At 36.6% G+C, this 19,385-nt stretch overlaps 1 protein-coding gene across 1 annotated transcript; it reads left to right on the top strand.

Annotated features, from left to right (window-relative positions):
• The first annotated feature begins 875 nt into the window (after positions 1–875).
• On the top strand, positions 876–18,776 carry il17rel (interleukin 17 receptor E-like). Its single transcript, XM_073832061.1, has 18 exons — positions 876–1,040; positions 1,803–1,830; positions 1,926–2,066; positions 2,489–2,595; positions 2,771–2,885; positions 2,996–3,040; positions 5,739–5,881; positions 5,967–6,038; positions 6,137–6,191; positions 6,675–6,835; positions 6,946–6,990; positions 10,400–10,457; positions 10,534–10,685; positions 10,972–11,037; positions 11,144–11,201; positions 14,927–15,049; positions 15,457–15,506; positions 15,995–18,776. Exons 1-18 carry the CDS (start codon positions 936–938, stop codon positions 16,001–16,003), a joined length of 1,533 nt encoding a protein of 510 aa, XP_073688162.1. The 5' UTR covers positions 876–935; the 3' UTR covers positions 16,004–18,776.
• Positions 18,777–19,385: the final 609 nt, after the last annotated feature.

The raw sequence follows: 19,385 nt of genomic DNA, 5'->3' as shown, positions 1-19,385 counted from the left end.
CAATACTATTTATTATTTTTCAGGATGGTGGACAAGTAATTCAAGCATATATCATATATCCCATATATCAGATCAGCTCCTTGCAATATAGCATAATAAAAAAATTAAATAAATCAATAACAACAAAAACAACAATATTATAAGATTTTAATACGTGTCAATAATAATTGTTAATAACAATAATGAATTAAAACTCTATATTCTAATCATCTTTTTTTCTCAGTAATTGAGTTGGACCAACAATATGATCATCCACTTGCACTAGCATATAAATAATTGAATTATTATTGTTATTATTAGTGTATTATAAATGTTTCTCAGCTGTGTTTTGTTAACACTGTCTCCAGTCACCATGATCCATGTTGCTTTTGTGTTGTGCTTTTTGGCACAACAACGACGTATGGCATAAAAAACGTGATAAAAACCGGTGAAAAAACCCCCAGCTAAAACACTGTAGCAACTGTGGTGTTTTTGTAACAAATTCAAATGCAAATTGAAATTCACGCTGCTATTTGTCCTCCATCTAGCGGCAAATAAGTGGTTCTACATAAACTTTATTACAAGCCCCTGTATAAAACTTTAATCGAACGTTATGAGATACGTGATTTTTTTGAGGTGTATTCCATTATAGACTAGATTATTTCCCTGAATTGCAATTATAGGTGTCACAGGTCAGAGAGAGAGAGAGAGAGAGAGAGAGAGAGAGAGAGAGAGAGAGAGAGAGAGAGAGATGATAGATTGATACATGGATGAGCTATTGAAGCTGCACTACGTTTTTTTCCCTCTTCATCTAGGTTTGGTGGGCGGGAGCAATTTCCCCTCTATATGTCAATACCCGTTTGATATTCAAAGTGCTGCATACTGTGACAGCAAGTCATTCACAGCTACAAAGCAAGTTGTACAGGAACGTCAGCGTGTGTCAAAACTGACCGAACATGAAATATCTTCCGCTTCTTCTTCTGTTCCTCATCCTCCAGAACCACAGGGTCCATATGGACAGGATTGACAAGAACCAGGACTGTGCTTGGAGTTGCTCTGAGGTTTTTGAGTTACATTTTTATGTAGCCTAATATAATTTGTAATTTAGAATGTTTGAATGTTCTAATTTCTCGTTCTTTCTCTTTTTTTTAAAACGTATTATTAGCCTTACATTACTTAAGTAAAACATTGCTGTAGTCATAATTAAATTCCAAAATTCTCTGAAGTTTAATAATAATATGCTGGAATTATAACTTGCTTGCTAGGAATAAACCAGATAATTCAATGAAATTTGCCAGATGTCAATCGCACTCGTTAATATTTAACCTAATTAAGCTCGTGCTTATTTACATGAGTTATTTCTGTCAGAAAGTGGCTAGTGCCAGGATGAGTAAGTTACAATTATGAGTCATAAAAATATGATATCATCTTTAACAATGAAACCCAGCCAGTTATGTGATAAATTAAAACAACACTTGTCTCAGTCTTACAGAAGCAAACGTATGCAAATAACTCACCCTCACCGATCTAGGTCATCGATATTGACAAAGTTAATCTTTTTGTATGTGTTTGTTTGAATATTGTCATTAGATATGAGGATATGCTAAACTTACATCATATGTCTGCTAGCCTTGTTATATTTTCTCCAACCAGGAACTTCCTAAGGAGTGAGTGGGAAACCCCTTGTTTTACTATTCTTACAGTACATTCACATTTCCTGTTAAATGATAAAGCAGTTGTACACCGTGCATAAATAGAAAAGTAATTTAAACTGTCATGAGTCAGCTTAGTGCTTTAAATAATATCCGTTTTGATCTCTACAGGGTCTACAGTGTAAACCAAGACCTTACTGTGAGTATCTGTCTATCTATTCATTAGATTGTCTGTTTGTGTTTATATCTATCCATGAAGTAATCTTTTGTCCTAACCTATTTAATATCTTATAGCTCCACTGACAGCATTTCACTGCAGGAATCAGCCTGTTAGCAGCGCTGTGTTTAATAATGTGATGTTGTCTACTGTGTTGGCGTGTGAGGGGAGGAAATGTTCACTAAAGCTCAAAATCGCAACATCAGTGAATGCTACTGGTGAGTATTATTCTGTTTACACTGTATGAATGAAATGCTTTTCATGTAGTTTTTTTCTGTAAGATACCTCTGATTTGTGTTTCACAAATTGTTTAGTGTTTGCACTGTGACAACTTACCCCGCTATGTTAAATGTGTGTTCAGTGAGCTGTCTGTTTTTCCTGAAAAACCTCAACAACCACTGTTGTAATTACTGAGTCATTTCTACGTCACTGCATTAAATCAAATACTCCGGTAACTCATTGACACAGTACTGCCTTCTACATGTTTTAAAAACAACATCTTTCACAACAGTAACTTATTAATTACATACTCTATAATCTGAAAGGTGTAACATTAACTTAACCGAATGTACTTATGTAAATTGAAGGAGAAACTGCAAAAGGATGTCACCACTTTTTTTTTTTTGTTCTGTTGTTCCAGGAGATATTCGTGGAGTTTCAGTGTGTGCCGACTCTGCCGGCATGATAGGACATTGCCAGATTTACACTTTTGGTCATATCGGTAAAGGAAAAGCCACAGGAAAACAGGTGCAGTATAAACATATGATGCTTATATGATGGTTACACTATACAAATAGATTCCCAGCATAACCACTGAGAATTTGATCAATGAGATAAATCTGTCACTGTACCATAGAAACTAGCTATAATCTACTACCTGTATGGTTGTCAGGTGTTGTATACTCTGTTTCTGCTTCTATAGGTTGATGTGCAGTTCAAGTGTGTTCCTGTTAGACCTGGTCAGCTTGTATTTTTGACTCTCAAAACGATTCCCAACTACTGTAAGGCTGTGTGGACAGAAAGACACCTTGTTCCTGGTATCAGAGTTGTGTTTATTAGCAGTCTATACATAATGATTTTACACAGCGTAGTCACACATGACATGAATGATATTAACAGCTATCACCCTTTTCTTTTTTAATGCCAGAATGCAGTCATGAAGGTATCAGAGACGAAATCGCAGAGTGCATCAGTAAGTTTCATTATCATGATGTCACTACATTGACAGATAGATAGACACAGACAGACAGACGGATAGACAGAAAAATAGACAGATACATATAGTGCCTTGCGAAAGTAATCATACCCCTTCATTTTTTTCACATTTTGTTATGTTGCTGCCTTATGTTAAACTGCTTTAAATTACTTTTTTTCCACATCAGTCTACACTCCACGCACCATAGTGGCAAAGCAAAAAAACTATCTACATCTTTTGCAAATTTATTAAAAATAAAAAAAAACTTAAATGATTCCATTGCATAAGTATTCATAACCTTATATAGGACAGTTGAAAGTAAGCCCAGGAGCATTTATATTGCATGTAGATGTTTCTACACTTTGAGTGAAGTTAACCTGTGGCAAATTCAATTGAATGGGTATGATTTGGAAGGGACACATGTCTTAAAGGGATAGTTCACCCAAAAATGAAATGTTAATCTGGGCATCCAAGATGTAGGTGACTTTGTTTAGATTTTTAACTTAAACCGTTGCAGTCTGTCAGTCATATAATGGCATGGTTATCAAATCTTTAAGAGTAAAAAAAATATATACACAGACAAATCCAAATTAAACCCTGCAGCTCCTGACGATACATTGAGGTCTTGAGACACATAACGATCTGTCTGTGCAAGAAACTGAACAGTATTTATATCATTATTTACCTCTGAACGTTCAGCTGTATGGAGCGCGTTCACATCAGTCGGTGCACGACGCGTCAATGTGGTCTGGCAATGTAGTCTGTGAAAAGTCAGCTCTCCCAGATGAGTTCGCACAAGAAAACGTAATCTGCCGCATGTGCATCTACTATGGCATTGAAGGTTCACAGAAGCATGTAGTCTCCGTTACCCTTAATGGAAGAAGTTGAAACAACCAGGACTCTTCCAAGAGCTGGCCTCTTGGCCAAACTGAGCAATTGACAGAGAAGGGCTTTGGTTATAGTGGTGACCAAGAAGCTGATGGTCACTCTAGTTGAACTCCATGATCATATATGCAGATGGGAGAAACTTACAGAAGGAAAAACATCACTGCAACACTCCACCGATCTGGACTTTATGGCAGTGTGGCCAAACTCATTCCTTTCCTCAGTGAAGACTGGAATTTGCAAAAAAGCGTCTGAAGACAGTGAGAAACAAGATTCTCTGGTCTGATGAACCTCAATTCCAAGCATCATGTTTGAAGGAAACCAGTCACTGCTCATCACCTGCAGAGTACTATCCCAACAGTAAGCTGGTAGTAGCCTCATGCTGTGGGACTGTTTTTCAGTGGCAGGGACTGAGGGTCTCGTCAGAGTAGAAGAAAAGCTCAGTGCACCAAAATATTTATATTGCCTTAATAAAAACCCAATCCAGAGCATTCAGAACCTCAGACTGGGCAGAAGGTTCACCTTCCAACAGGACGATGATCCTAAGCACACAGCAAAAGTGGCTTATAGACAACTCTGTGAATGTCCTTGAGTGGCCCAGCCACAGCCTGGGCTTCAACCCAATCAAACATTTTTGGAGAAACATGAAAATATCCTCCAGCCCCTATCCAACCTGACAGAGCTTGAGAGGTGAAGAGGTGAGGTGAAGAATGGCAGATAATTGGCAAATGTTGATGTGCAAATCTTTTCGCAGCATACCCAAAAAGACTTGAGGCTGTTAAGGTGCTTCAGCTAAGTACTGAATTAAGGGTATGAATACTTATGCAATGTATTTATTTCATTTTTTTTTTTTTTTTTTTTTTAATACATTTATGAAGTTATAACAATTCTGTTTTTGGTTTGTCTTTGTGGTGCATAGAGTGTAGACTGATGTGGAAAAAAAGTAGTTTAAAGCAGTTCAACATAAGGCAGCAACATAACAAAACGTGAAAAAAATGAAGGGGTATGAATACTTTCACAAGACACTGTAGATAGACAGACGGATAGATAGACACACAGACGGACAGACAGATAGACAGAGATAGGAAGACAGATAGATAAACAGACAGAGATGGATAGACAGACAGATATATAGATAGACAAACAGACAGACAGACGAATAGAGAGAGGGTTCGAAAGACAGACAGACAGACAGACAGATAGACAGACAGACAGACAGACAGATAGATAGATAGATAGATAGATAGATAGATAGATAGATAGATAGATAGATAGATAGATAGATAGATTTAACAAGGAAGTAAAGTTACAAAACGTGGAAAAAAATGAAGGGGTATGAATACATTCGCAAGGAACTGTAGATAGACAGACAGAGACAGATAGATAGACACACAGACGGACAGACAGATAGACAGAGATAGGAAGACAGATAGATAAACAGACAGAGATGGATAGACAGACAGATATATAGATAGACAAACAGACAGACAGACGAACAGAGAGAGGGTTCGAAAGACAGACAGACAGACAGACAGACAGACAGACAGACAGACAGACAGATAGATAGATTTAACAAGGAAGTAAAGTTACAAAACGTGGAAAAAAATGAAGGGGTATGAATACATTCGCAAGGAACTGTAGATAGACAGACAGAGACAGATAGATAGACACACAGACAGACGGATAGACTGACAGACAGATAGATAGAAAGACAGACAAAGGCAGATAGATAAATAGACACAGACAGATAGATAGACAGAGAGACGGATATGTTAGTATAAAAAGCTACTGTTTTGTTGTTTTGTTATAGCTGGAAAGCTGGCGTACACTGTCGACAAAGCCAGGAATGCGTTGACAGTGAAAGTGACTGACGCTCCAGAGGACACAGATTACAACCTCAGGCTCTGCCACAAACGCAGTGTCATCTGTGCAGGGGAAGGGGCTCACAGAACGGTAAGTTACGGTAACAATCTCCCTTGCATTTCCTAGAAGACTTCGCATCGTTTCATTTTACCCTTGTGTTTTACATGTGTTTCAGATAAAACCACAACATCTACAGAGTAGCATAACGCTTCATTATTCCAAACCATTACCCTGCTTGTGCATTGAGGTATGAAATTTTATTTATTTTTATGGAAAATGAAGGTTTGAACATGCAATCCAACAGGTAGAGAAGCAACTGTTGTTTTGCACTGTCTTTTATTTCAGGGTTGGCCTGCCAGAGTTGATGCACGGAGAGTTCAAGTGTGCCCGTTTAAAAACAGTGAGTTCAAAACAAAACATCTTTGTTTTCAGTTTCTCAATTTACACTGTAAAAATGCTTTGTGAGGTAACCTAACATTTCAAAACAAGTGGCAACATCTAAGTTAATCTTGAGACCCGCCTCAAAACCTCTTTCACCAACAGCTGAATTGTACTAGTTAGCACTTGTTTGGATTTGTAAAGGGAGTAACTATTTCCTGTTAGATAGCGTTCCAAATCACTGGTCTCGTACATGAAGTTAAAGCGCTTAAATGAATAATTCATTATCAGTTAATTACCTTAATGTTGATGCAGACCTGCAGCGTTTTTTTTTTTTTTGTTTTTTTTTGTGGCACACAAAAGATGTTTTGAAGAATGTTTCAACTGTTTTTGTCCTTACATTTGAACTATCCCAGATAAATCATGAATATTATAAATGGGTATTTTAAAAATATTAAAAAGCTCAAATTTTACTTTAAAATACCTGCTTTGTCTTCTCTAACAGATTTGGAAGAACTGTGGTCCGGGATAACCTATGACCTCAATAAGGAAGAGTTGATATGGGAGCCACTATGTCCTGTCAAAGTGTCTGTTTCTCTGTGCCATGCTGATGGAGGGAAAAGCTGCCAAGACCTTGGAAATGTTTTTCATTCAGAGGGGCAAAAAGTATGTTCTGTTCCCCTTTAATCCTTTGTTCTTTTTTATTACATGTGCAGTAATAGCTGCTGATCGTTAGGAACCCTTGCATCACGGTTTACTGTTTTTTTTTACCTCAGGTGATATTCTCTTCTGTGGATCCACACCCAACGCTTTGCACGAAGGTTGAATGTTTTCTATTGCATATTTGCTTTCATTCAAAAATGAACATTTTGTCATTATTTACTACAATTCTTACAATTCTTCCATGGAACACAAAAGCTGCTCTATTTCATACAATAGAAAAGCGGATGGGGACTGGAACTGTCACTTTACAAAAATCATAAAAAGCACCATAGAAGTAGTCCATATGACTCATATGCAATATCCACATTGTTCTTGATCTATATTTAGAGGACCATATATCCTCTTTTTCCCAGACATGTTCAGGCAAGGATTTCTAAATTGCATAAAATGTCCAGGTTTTTTTTTATTGACTCACTCTCTGCAGAGAATCTCTTAGCATTATCCTTCTTGCATTCCATGATTGGTTGATTATGTACAATGCCTGCATGCTATTGGTAAAACTACTTTTCAGTCATTCCTTTCAGCAAATATTAAAACACAGGCAAAGCCCAGACATGTTCGGCAACCCAAATGATTTATATGATTTGTCACTTTACTAAATTACAATTCATACAATAGTTTTGTGTAAATTATTAAAAGGATACTACACCCAAAAATGGAAATTACCTGATGATTTACTCACTCTCAAGCCATCCTAGGTGTATATGACTTTCTTCCTTAAGATGAATATAATCAGAGTTATGTTAAAAAATGTCTTGGCTTTTCCAAGCTTTATAATGACATTTAATTTATTTAGGTGAATACAGCATTGTTTACAATACATACAATTAAATTTGTTTAACAATAATTTTAGAAATAAAAAATGTAACATTTAAAAATAGCATTTTAATTTAAGTGTATTCAACCATTCTCTGTAATCACTTTGCACCAAAATAGTGCTAATTCTTGTCCCGGTGTGAAACCTGCCCATAAACAAACAGTACTGAGATTAGAGAACATATTTAAACATCAGATTAAATTAAATTCAGTATTATAATGAATAAAATCAGTTTACTGTATGTTATGCAGGGCAAAAGGCACTTCCATCATGCAAAACGACCGTTGCTGATGCAGCTGACTGACATCTCGTCCTTGTATGTTGCGTTGTGTAAAATATAATATAATTTACATCACAGTATAAATAAAATAAAAATGTACAAAAGCCTTTATTTTGCTGACGAAGCCTGCACTCTGGTTGGGTGGAAAAATAACCCAGCAGCTTAGTTACAGAAAAAACTACCCAGCACCTGGGTAAAAAGGAACCCAATAAAATGACCCAAAAAGCTGAACCCAGCATCGGGGTAAAAAAAAAAAAGCATTATTTCAAGTGCAGAAAAACTACCCAGCACCTAGGTAAGAAAAAAAAAAAAAACACAATAAAATGACCCAAAAAGCTCAACCCAGCATCTGGGTTAAAAAAGAACCCTGCATATTTTAGAGTGCAGAAAATCTACCCTGCAACTGGGTAAAAATGTTAAAAATAATGCAACAAAATGACCCAAAATGCTGAACCCAGCATTTGGGTTAAAAAAAATAACCTAGCATTTTTTAGAGAACAGAAAAGCTACCCAGCACCTGGGTTAAAATATTAAAAACAACCTAATAAAATGACCCAAAAGGCTCAGCCCAGAATCTGGGTCAAAAAAGAACTCAGCATATTTTAGAGTGCAGAAAAACTACCCAGCAACTGGGTAAAAATATAAAAAATAACGCAACAAAAAGACCCAACAAGCTGAACCCAGCATTTAGGTTAAAAAAATAACCCAGCATTTTTTAGAGTGCAGACAAACTACACAGCAAAAAAAATAACCTAATAAAAAGACCCAAAATGCTGAACCCAGCATTTGGGTTAAAAAAAATAACCCAGCATTTTTTAGAGTACAGAAAAACTACCCAGCACCTGGGTAAAAATATTTAGGAAAATAACCCAATAAAATAACCCAACAAGCTGAACCTAGCATTTGGGTTAAAAAAAATAACCCAGCATTTTTTAGAGTACAGAAAAACTACTCAGCAACTGGGTAAAAAATATTTTTATAAATAACCTACTAAAAAGACCCGAAATGCTGAACCCAGCATTTGGGTTAAAAAATAACCCAGCACTTTTTAGAGTGCAGAAAAACTACCCAGCAACTGGGTAAAAATATTTAGAAAAATAACCCAATAAAATGACCCAACAAGCTGAACCCAGCATTTGGGTTAGAAAAATAACCCAGCATTTTTTAGAGTACAGACAAACTACTCAGCAACTGGGTAAAAATATTTAGAAAAATAACCTAATAAAAAGACCCAAAATGCTGAACCTAGCATTTGGGTTAAAAAAAATAACCCAGCATTTTTTAGAGAACAGAAAAACTACCCAGCACCTGGGTGAATATATTAAAAACAACCTAATAAAATGACCCAAAACGCTCAACCCAGCATCTGGGTTAAAAAATAACCCTGCATATTTTAGAGTGCAGAAAAACTACCCAGCAACTGGATAAAAATATTAAAAATAACGCAACAAAAAGACCCCCACAAGCTGAACCCAGCATTTAGGTTAAAAAAATAACCCAGCATTTTTTAGAGTGCAGACAAACTACTCAGCAACTGGGTAAAAAATATTTTTATAAATAACCTAATAAAAAGACCCAAAATGCTGAAGCCAGCATTTGGGTTAAAAAATAACCCAGCACTTTTTAGAGTGCAGAAAAACTAACCAGCAACTGGGTAAAAATATTTAGAAAAATAACCCAATAAAATGACCCAACAAGCTGAACCCAGCATTTGGGTTAGAAAAATAACCCAGCATTTTTTAGAGTAGGGAAAAACTACCCAGCAACTGGGTAAAAATCTTAAAAACGACCCATAAAAGACCCAAAAGGCTAAACCCAGCATGTGGGTTAAAAAAAATTACGTAAAGAAAATTTTTGGATAATTTCGAAGAGAGTGGTTCTCAAACAAAACTTGGTTCTCGCGAGACTAATTCTCACTGGATCTTACACTGCATCTACATCCTACGTCATCTGCTGGAGCACCACTAACAAGAGATTATGGTTTATCAAGTTTTAAATGTAGATCAATTGTTTAACACAAATGCATCAATTCACTTCAGAAGGTCTTTTTAACACGTCTGAGCAGTGTGAAGTACTTTTTATGATGGATGGATACACTTTATTGGGATTCAAAATCTCAACACCCATTCACTGTCATGATAAAGCTTGGAAGAGCCTGGACATTTTTAAATATAACTCCAACTGTATTCATCTGAAAGAAGAAAGTCATATACACCTAGGATGGCTTGAAGGTGAGAAAATTATAGGGTAATTTTCATTTTTGAGTGAACTACCAGCTACAAAATTGTCTGTGATATAAAGAGAGAATTTTACATTTTGGGTGAACTGCCTTTTTAAATGATGTCATTGACAGAAAATAGCTTTTTGGGTTGGGCTGGAATTCATTGTAATGACAACTTCTTTTTTGTAGTTTACTACTGAAGTGGGGACATGGATAAAGTGTCCTTTTGCCAAAGGAAATTTCTCAGGTATACAAGCACAATACCTTTCACAGATGTTTATGTTACACACTGCATGACGCTAAATGTCCTTTTATCTGGCAAGTCTGGACAGCGAAGATTACATCCAAAGATGGTCAGCAATGGGCAGAGATTTCAACATGGGTCAAAGCCAGCTTCTCCGTTTCTGTCTGTGAGATGAAACCCTCCTCAAAGTGTAAACGAATCGAGGGAAACAAGTTTCAAAACCTTTCTGTGGTAAGGAACCGTGAGCAGGATAATCTGCCCGTAGGATCAGAGCAAATGTACATGATGTCATACGGATGTTTCTCTTTTCATAGTTTTCTTGGTTTCTCGGTACAGTCCTATTCATCTTAGTTAACCATGCCTTGAGGCCCCTACTGAAGGCAATTCCCTTGTCAAAGTAAAACTTTTCACCTGGTTTGCACCTGATGACATGAGAAAGAAAAGGGTCTATTCTAAGGAAAGAAGCGGTCTTGTTTAAGCTTGTTTGATGTAATGCCAGGTCTTATTTGTTTTCTAGGACAAAATGAAGCACACAGTTTTCAACTTGTCTAAAAGTGCGTGCGAAGTGTGCGTCTGCGTCCAGGTATGGCAACAAAGAAGAGTGACAATAACAGTGCTGTCAAATCTTGTTGGATTTTTGTCAGTGGAAATTCATTTATGTGCATGGTCTTGTGTTTTAATGTTTGCAGGTCCAGAGGGTAGATGTGCGCTTTTCGGTCCCTGTACTTCAGTGCGACTTGCAGTGTTGTAAGTACATATGTAATGGTGATAAGATCAATGTTACAGAAGCTAAGCGACATGCTACAGTGACTCATAATTTCAAGTAGTTGAGCTAATATACAGCTAAACTTTTAAAAAATAGTTTAATGTAGGCCTACACTAAAAGCTACTTAAAAAGCTATTAGCTACATTGTGGGCACAATAAACTAGTGTCACATTAATGAAAAGTTAGTATGTTAGTGCCGTCACCTGTAATACATCCACATCTAATGCTTTCAAGTAGTTCAACTACAGTCATGCTAGCTACTGTAAGCTGCTTAAAAAGCTACTAAAAAGTATATAAATTATGAGCGCAAAACAATTAAAAACATAATGTTTGTAGTGTAGCTACTCCAAAAACTATACTATTTTGATAAATGTAAATGTAAAAGTTGTTTTCCAGAATAAACAGCAACCTGATCTTTAAAAGAAATAGTCTTATCGCTACAGCTAGGCTACTCTTTTCGTTTGACTACAGTCAAGCTAATCTTTCAAAAATAGTTACATTGCTAAACTAGCTACTAAAAATATGTATGTCAAGTTGTTGCAACAATACAATGAGATGAAAATTTAGCAGTGTAGCAATTTGTAGGTTGTTACTGTAAAGACTGCACCATTTTGAAAACAGCTAAACTAGCATTGTGCTAATTAAAATGTAGCTGAGTAAGTAGCACTGCCTGTAATACAGCTACAGCTAGTCATTAAAGTAGTTCAACTAATAAAGCTAATCTTTTAAACATGTAGCTACACAACAAGCTACTAAAAAAGTAGTTAACTACTTTATAATGTTGTGACCACTATCAAATATTATTAAAATGTTTGCAATGAAGCTTCTTACTGTAAAAGAACACTATTTTGAAAACTAGCATCACGCTAATTGAAATGTAGCTTGTAGAGTTAATAGCATCACCTATACAGCTACAGCTACATACTGTGATGAAAAAAATAGACAGAACTGTAAAATCCTTACGAAAATTAACCGTAGTTTTACTACAAATAAAACCAAAAAACATATGTTTACAAATTAACCATGGTCTTAAAAAATATATACCATCACAGAAATTGTAATGTTTCCACTACAAATACTATTACAAACATTACAAACCATCAACTTTTAACCATTAAAACCATTAAATATGGTTTTCTGTAGTGTGTTTTGGGACGTATTCCATTAGGATTTAGTGGTTTTAACAAACCACCAATAGAAGGAATTACCAGTAAAAACCTAAAGGGTCGATTACAGTTTCCATTAAAACCAATACACTAATCATAGTTTAACTAGTATTTGTAGTAAAACTACAAGTATTTGTAGTAAAACTATGGTTATACAAATTGTAATCAATGCGCCAAAAATCATGGTTACTACACTTTTACTATATTAAAACCATGGTTAAATTTCGTATGGGAAGTGACTTTTTTGAAAACAGCTAATCTAGCATCACACTAATTAAAATGAAGTAGCATAGTCTGGTGCAGCTACAGCTACTCCCAAACTGCAACTCAACAAGTCAGGCTAATCGTTTTAAATGTAGTTGGATTTTGCTACATTTCAGGCTACTAAGAAGTAGAACTTCTACACATTCTAGCCAGTGTGAGGCAAGATGTAGCAGTGCACTATTCTCTGGTGGAGCTTATTACTGGAAAAGATATACTTTGAAAACACTAGCACAAATCTTATAAAAATGCAGCTGAGTTAGTAGTAACATCTTTAAATGAATAAAATGAAAACCACATGATTTATGTTCTAGGTGTATATGACTTTCTTCTTTCAGATAAATACATTCAGATTTATAATAAAAAATGTCCTGGCTCTTCTAAGTGTTATAATAGAAGTGAATGGCTGTTGAGAAAGTGCTTTCATCCATCATAAAAAGTGCTCCACATGGCTCCGGGGGGTTAATGCTTCCAAAACGAATCGATAAGTTTGTGTAGGAAAAATAATCATATTTAAAACTTTATAAACCGCTATCTCTAGCTTCCGCTGACTGTCGTACACATGTTTTCAAGAGAGTAGCGTTCTAGAGATTATGGTTTATTAAGTTTTAAATATGGATATTTTTCTTACACAAACACCTCGATCCCACTAGAGCCGATGGACTACTTTTATGATGGATGGAAGTACTTTAATTGGTTTTAAAATCTCAACACCCATTTACTGCCAATATAAAGCTTGTAAGAGTCAGGACATTTTTTTAATATAACTCCGATTGTAACTCCAAAAGTCATATACATTTACACAATACAAGCTACAGTGCTTAGCGAATGTATTCATACCCCTCATCCTTTTTTACATTTTGTTATGTTGCAGCCTTATGTTAAACTGCTTTAAATTACTTTTTTCCACATCAGTCTACACTCCATTTACGATAATGACAAAGCACAAAACAGGTTTGTAACAATTTTGTTTAGAAATAAAAAACTCAAATAATTCCATTGCATAAGTATTCACACCTTTTTCTGGGACTCTTAAAATGTAACTCAGGAGCACTCATATTGCTTGTAGATGTTACTACACTTCGAGTAAAATTAACCTGTGGCAAATTCATTTGAATGAGTATGATTTGGAAAGGCACACACCTCTCTATAAAAAAATTCTGAAAATGCAAATCAGAGCAAAAACCGATCCCTGAGGTCAAAAGAACTGCCTGTAGAGCTCAGAAACAGGACTGTGTCAAGCCACACATCTGGGGAAGAGTTTAGGAAAAAATTATGTTGCATTGAAGGTTCACAGAAGCGTGTAGCCTCCATTATCCATAATGGAAGAAGTTTGGAACAGCTAGTACTCTTCCTAGAGCTGGACTCCTGGTCAAACGGAGCAATTGATGGAGAAGGACCTTGGCCAGAGTGATGACCAAGATTCTGATGGTCACTCTAGTTGAGCTCCATGATCATATATGCAGAAACTTATAGAAGGACAAACACTGCAACACTCCACTGATTTGGTCTTTATGTCGATGTGGCCAAACTCAATCCTCTCCTCAGTGAAGAAACACGAAAATCCACTTGGAATTTGCAACAAAGCACCTAAAGAACTCTTAGATTGTGAGAAACAAGATTCTGTAGTCTGATGAACCTCAAATCCATGCATCATGTTTGAAGGAAACCAGGAATGGGGGGGGGGGGGATTCAGTGACAGGGGGACTCGTCAGAGTAGAAGAAAAGCTCAACACAGCAAAAAATAAAGATTGCCTTAATAAAAACCCTGTCCGGAGCATTCAGAACCTCAGACTGGGCAGAAGGTTGACCTTCCAACAGGACAATGACCCTAAGCACACGGCAAGAGTGACCTATGGACAACTCTGTGAATGTCCTTAAGTGGCCCAGCTACAGCCTGGGCTTGAACCCAATCAAACATTTCTGGAGAAACCTGAAAATGTCTGCCAGCCCCTATCCGACCTGACAGAGCTTGAGAGGTGATAATTGCCAAATGCAGATGTGTCGCATCATACCCAAAAAGTGCTTAAACTAAATACTGAGTTAAGGGTATGAATACTTATGCTTTGTACTTATTTCAGTCTTTTATTTTTAATACATTTGCAAATCTGTTTTGTGCTTTGTCATGGTGTATGGAGTGTAGATTGATCTGGAAAAAGGTCATTTAAAGCAGTTTAACATAAAGCTGCAACAGAACAAAACGTGAAAAAATGAAGGGGTATGAATATTTTTGCAAGGCACTGTATTAACAATATGCATTTTGTTGTTTAATCACACAGCAAATCGGTGCCGTGACCCGGAGAGACATCACTCTCAGGACATTGAGAAGATTTTATTGCCCGCTGTCATTTTTCTGACAGTGATTCTGGCGGCTGTCTTGTTTGGTAGATTGACAATAAAAGGTAAACTGACAGATGTTTGACACACCTTTTGCCGCCGGCTAGAGGGAAACAGCAAGATTGTTGTTGGTAACGGTACACGTCATTTATGAGAAGAGTCTGACCAAAAAAATGTGTAACTAACAGTAATTCCTGATTTAACAACCCCTCTCATTGAAAATAAAAGTAATAATTTTAAGCTAATTATAGAGGGAAGTCTTATAAACAGTAGGTTTGAGTCAAATAATAGTAGACATTCCAGTTCCAAACCGGCATAGAAGCTTTAGAATTGAATCGGGTGTGGACGTGTTGTAAAAAAAGATGAAAATCTTGAATCTGATAATCAAGTTGTTAGACTCCAGTTGCTACTGTCTGTTTTCCCTGGAAAATATCTTTTTTATTTTGATTTTTATTTGTTTCTTGCTTCATAGACGGGGGCAAGAACAGAACACCATGGACGAAACTCACATGTCTGAGGATGGTATGTAAACCAAGAAGATATAATAGACATATAATGGAGTACTCAGTAGGCTAGTTTACAATCTATGATTATAATCATTGGTGCTCATGGTTCATGTTTTTTCTGACGTGATCAGACATGAGTCCCCAACACACACATGCACACTATTTACTGTACATGTAGTATGAATTCATTTTACTTTACTTTTTCCACCTTTTAACTATTAGTGGTGCTTTTTAAATGTGCTGCTAATGTCTAAAGTTGTAAGGGTTGTAGAGAAGTACTACTATAGTGAATTAGTTTTTAGCTCTTATTTGTGTCAACTTAAAACATTTTAGCAACATACAATGACCTGGCAACCACCCAAAACTTCCAGCGTCAAATCAATGAGCTGTGCATGTGCAAACTTGACATACTTTTTCATTCGAAAATATAATAGATCTAGGATATGAATGAATCTTTTGTGGTTATTTTAGCAAATAAATTATGTAATATGTTGCTTTTAACAGAATCAGTGACTCAAGCCTGGACAGCAAGAGGATGTGGATCGTAGGATAGTTCTCAATAAAGCATGCATGTCTTAAGACTTTTTTTTTACAGACTGAAGCAGTAACATAATTGTCTATGTCTTGTCTGATGCACACATGAAAGTTCTAACATCTGAAATATGTATCTAAAGACATGTTTTTTAAGCATTAAGCAACAGCTGCTCTTGAGTTTATAACGTAATGTATTATCATGGCAAAAGAATTTGAAGCATTTGTATATAAAACTTTTGTATGTAAGTCCATGTTTATGTGACATTAAAAAAATAGTTCACTTCCAGAATGAAAATCTCCTGATAATTTACTCATCCCCATGTCATCCAAAAATTTTCACATCATTCTTTCTTCAGTCGAAAGTAAATAAAGGTTTTTTTTAGGAAAACGTTTCAGGATTTTTCTCCATAAAGTGGACTTGGGACAATGGGTTGAAGGTCCAAATTGCAGTTTCATCGCAGCTTCAAATGGCTCTACACAAATCCCAGCCAAGGAATATTAGAGTCTTATCTAGCAAAACAATCTGCCAATTTTTTTAAATGTACACTTATATACTTTTTAACTACAAATGCTTGTGTAATCATGTTGGAAAAGTCACGCACGGTTAGTTCTTCATCTGTGTAATTTGGTTCAAAAAGGTAGGGTAGGGTGAAAAACTCCATCTCATTTTGTCCTTCAACTTCAATATCGTCCAACATCCTTGTTTTACCTTTCTTTGTAAAGGGCGTTTCTTTGCACGTTCGCTTTGTAAACAATGAGTTGGTACTTCCTGATTACGTAATGTGTGAGGTCGAGCTCATGCAAGATGAGCATTTGTGGTTAAAATTATATACAGTCAAGCCCGAAATTATTCATACCCCTAGCAAATTCTGACTTAAAGTTCAACCAGCAAGTTTTTTTTTTGGACCGGAAATGACACAGGCTTCTCCCAAAATATATTAAGAGTGTGTACAAGAGGTATCATTGTGGAAAAAAATATTTCTCAGGTTTTATTTACAATTGAACAAAAAGTGGTATGTCCAAAATTATTCATACCCTTTGCAAACTGTCACAGTCTACGGGAGAATCCAAAGTTCTATACCATTCCAAATAGTCCACCATGAAAAAAAGGAGCAATAGATCAAAATTCTCAACAACAACATCAGGCAGTCTGCAGAGAAACTTGGCCTTGGGCACCAGTGGACATTTCAGCACGACAACGACCCAAAACACACAGCAAAAGTGGTGAAGACATGGTTAGCGGACAAAAACATTAACGTTTTGCAGTGGCCCAGCCAGAGTCCTGACTTAAATCCAATTGAGAATCTGTGGAGGGAGCTAAAGATCAGGGTGATGGCAAGGAGACCTTCTAACCTGAAAGAGTTGGAGCTCATCGCTAAAGACGAATGGACAAAAATACCAGTGGAGACATGCAAAAAGCTGGTCCGCAATTATAGGAAGCGTTTGATTGCTGTAATAGCCAATAAAGGCTTTTCTATTGATTATTAAGAAGGGTATGAATAATTTTGTACATGCCACTTTTTGTTCAAATGTAAATAAAAGATGATAATTTTTTCCACAGTGATGCCTCTTGTATATCATATTATATTCTAGGAGACGCCTGTGTCATTTCTAAGAAAAAAAAAAAACTTGCTGGTTGAATAAAAGTAACTTTAAGTCAGAATTTGCCTTTGCCAGGGGTATGAATAATTTCGGGCTTGACTTAAAATGTTATTTTTTTTTAGAAAATGAATGATCGTTTTGCTGGATAAGACCCTTATTCTGCGGCTGGGGTCGTGTACTCCCATAATTCCATACATAAATTTTTTTTATTGGCACTGATGATTCCATAAAGAACCTTAAACAGCCATGAAACTTTTCAAATGCAGAAAAGGTGCTTTATAGTGGAAAAAGGTTCTTCAGAGTTTTAAAATGTTCTTCAAAATGGTTCTTTTAAGAACTGTTCACTGAAAGGTTCTTTGGGGAACCCACAATGGTTCTTCTATGGCATCACCGCAAAAAACCCTTTATAGCCTTCTTTTTTAAGTATGTAGAGCCCTTTGAAGCTGCATTGAAACTGCAATTTGGACCTTCAGCCTGTTGGTCACCATTGAAGTCCACTATATGGAGAAAAATCCTGGAATGTTTCCTCAAAAACCTTCATTTCTGACTGAAGAAAGAAAGACATGAACATCTTGAATGACGTGGTGAGTCAATTACCAGGAAATGTTTGATTCTTGAAGTGAACTAATCCTTTGTCAAATTGGTTTTTGTCACCTATGAGCTACTCCTTTTGTACAGCAGATGGCAGTGTCGCTAACAAATGAATGTCTGTGTCAGCAGTGTGAACGGGTTTTTGCTTCTCATGTTGATATTTCTCTCACGTCAGGCTTGAAACTAGGTCACAAATGGGTGGTCAGCTTACAGACGCTCATGTAACCCCAATGCATTAGTTCGCTGCCATAGAAACTTTTGCGGCTGCACATGTTTCTGTGTCGCCTGTGCCTGTCGTCATGATATTCGATGACACACTTTTCTCTGATCCTGAGGATGCAGAGATACTGTATGACATTCCTGGACGGTGCGGCTCTGTGCCGACGGGAGGGGCCGGGCGGAATCGGCTCTGGAGTTTGCTGATGAAAACATTCCTGAAGGATAGAGTAAAGCCCAAACAATAGAGCTCAATCATAGATATAGGACAAATACAGTTTTGGGGAGATGCCACCATTGTCTATCTTAGTCTGTTTTTGTGTTTTTATGAGTATCAACTGAATAAACTGGGTATTTTCTGAGTTCACAGAGTTCACTTTTAAAAATAAATGCTCCAATAGGGACTTTGCAATGTTGCAATTTCTTTAAATCAATGTGAAGGTTCTCAATCTAAAGGTTCTATGGATGTTAAAGGTTCTTCACAGAACCATTGATGCCCATAAAGAAATGTATTTTTAAGAGTGTGTGTGGCATGTGGGTGCTAGGGTTAGGGAGTTTTTGACTCTGGTAAACACTGTAAAACAAACCCATGTGAAAATTGTTGGCCTCAATGATCTCATCGCTGCCTCCAGACTCCACCTGCTGTCTGCGAGTCTTCAGCTGGGAGTGAAACATTCCCCTTTGATATTTTCCATATGGACCAGACCACTACCTTTTCTGTACCTCCCTGACAGAATGTTCGACTGTTTGCGCTTTGCCTCCGAAAACGTGTTTGGGATAAAGGGATAAAGCACTGGGGGAAAAAAGCAACAGAGACAAAAGCATTTGCTGAGTTGTCGTATGTTTAGCTACTTCCACTTAGCTGCCAGTGACCGCATGTGACCTTCTTTTAGTTGGGGTCAATAGCCACCAGCCCTGTCCTCTAACCTTTTGGACTGGTCAGTTTTATTAC

The sequence above is a fragment of the Garra rufa genome, chromosome 25 (assembly GCF_049309525.1).
Source record: "Garra rufa chromosome 25, GarRuf1.0, whole genome shotgun sequence".
Taxonomy (NCBI): Eukaryota; Metazoa; Chordata; class Actinopteri; order Cypriniformes; family Cyprinidae; genus Garra; species Garra rufa.
The sequence above is the reverse complement of the archived record's forward strand: the minus strand, read 5'-3'. Positions and strand labels throughout refer to the sequence as shown.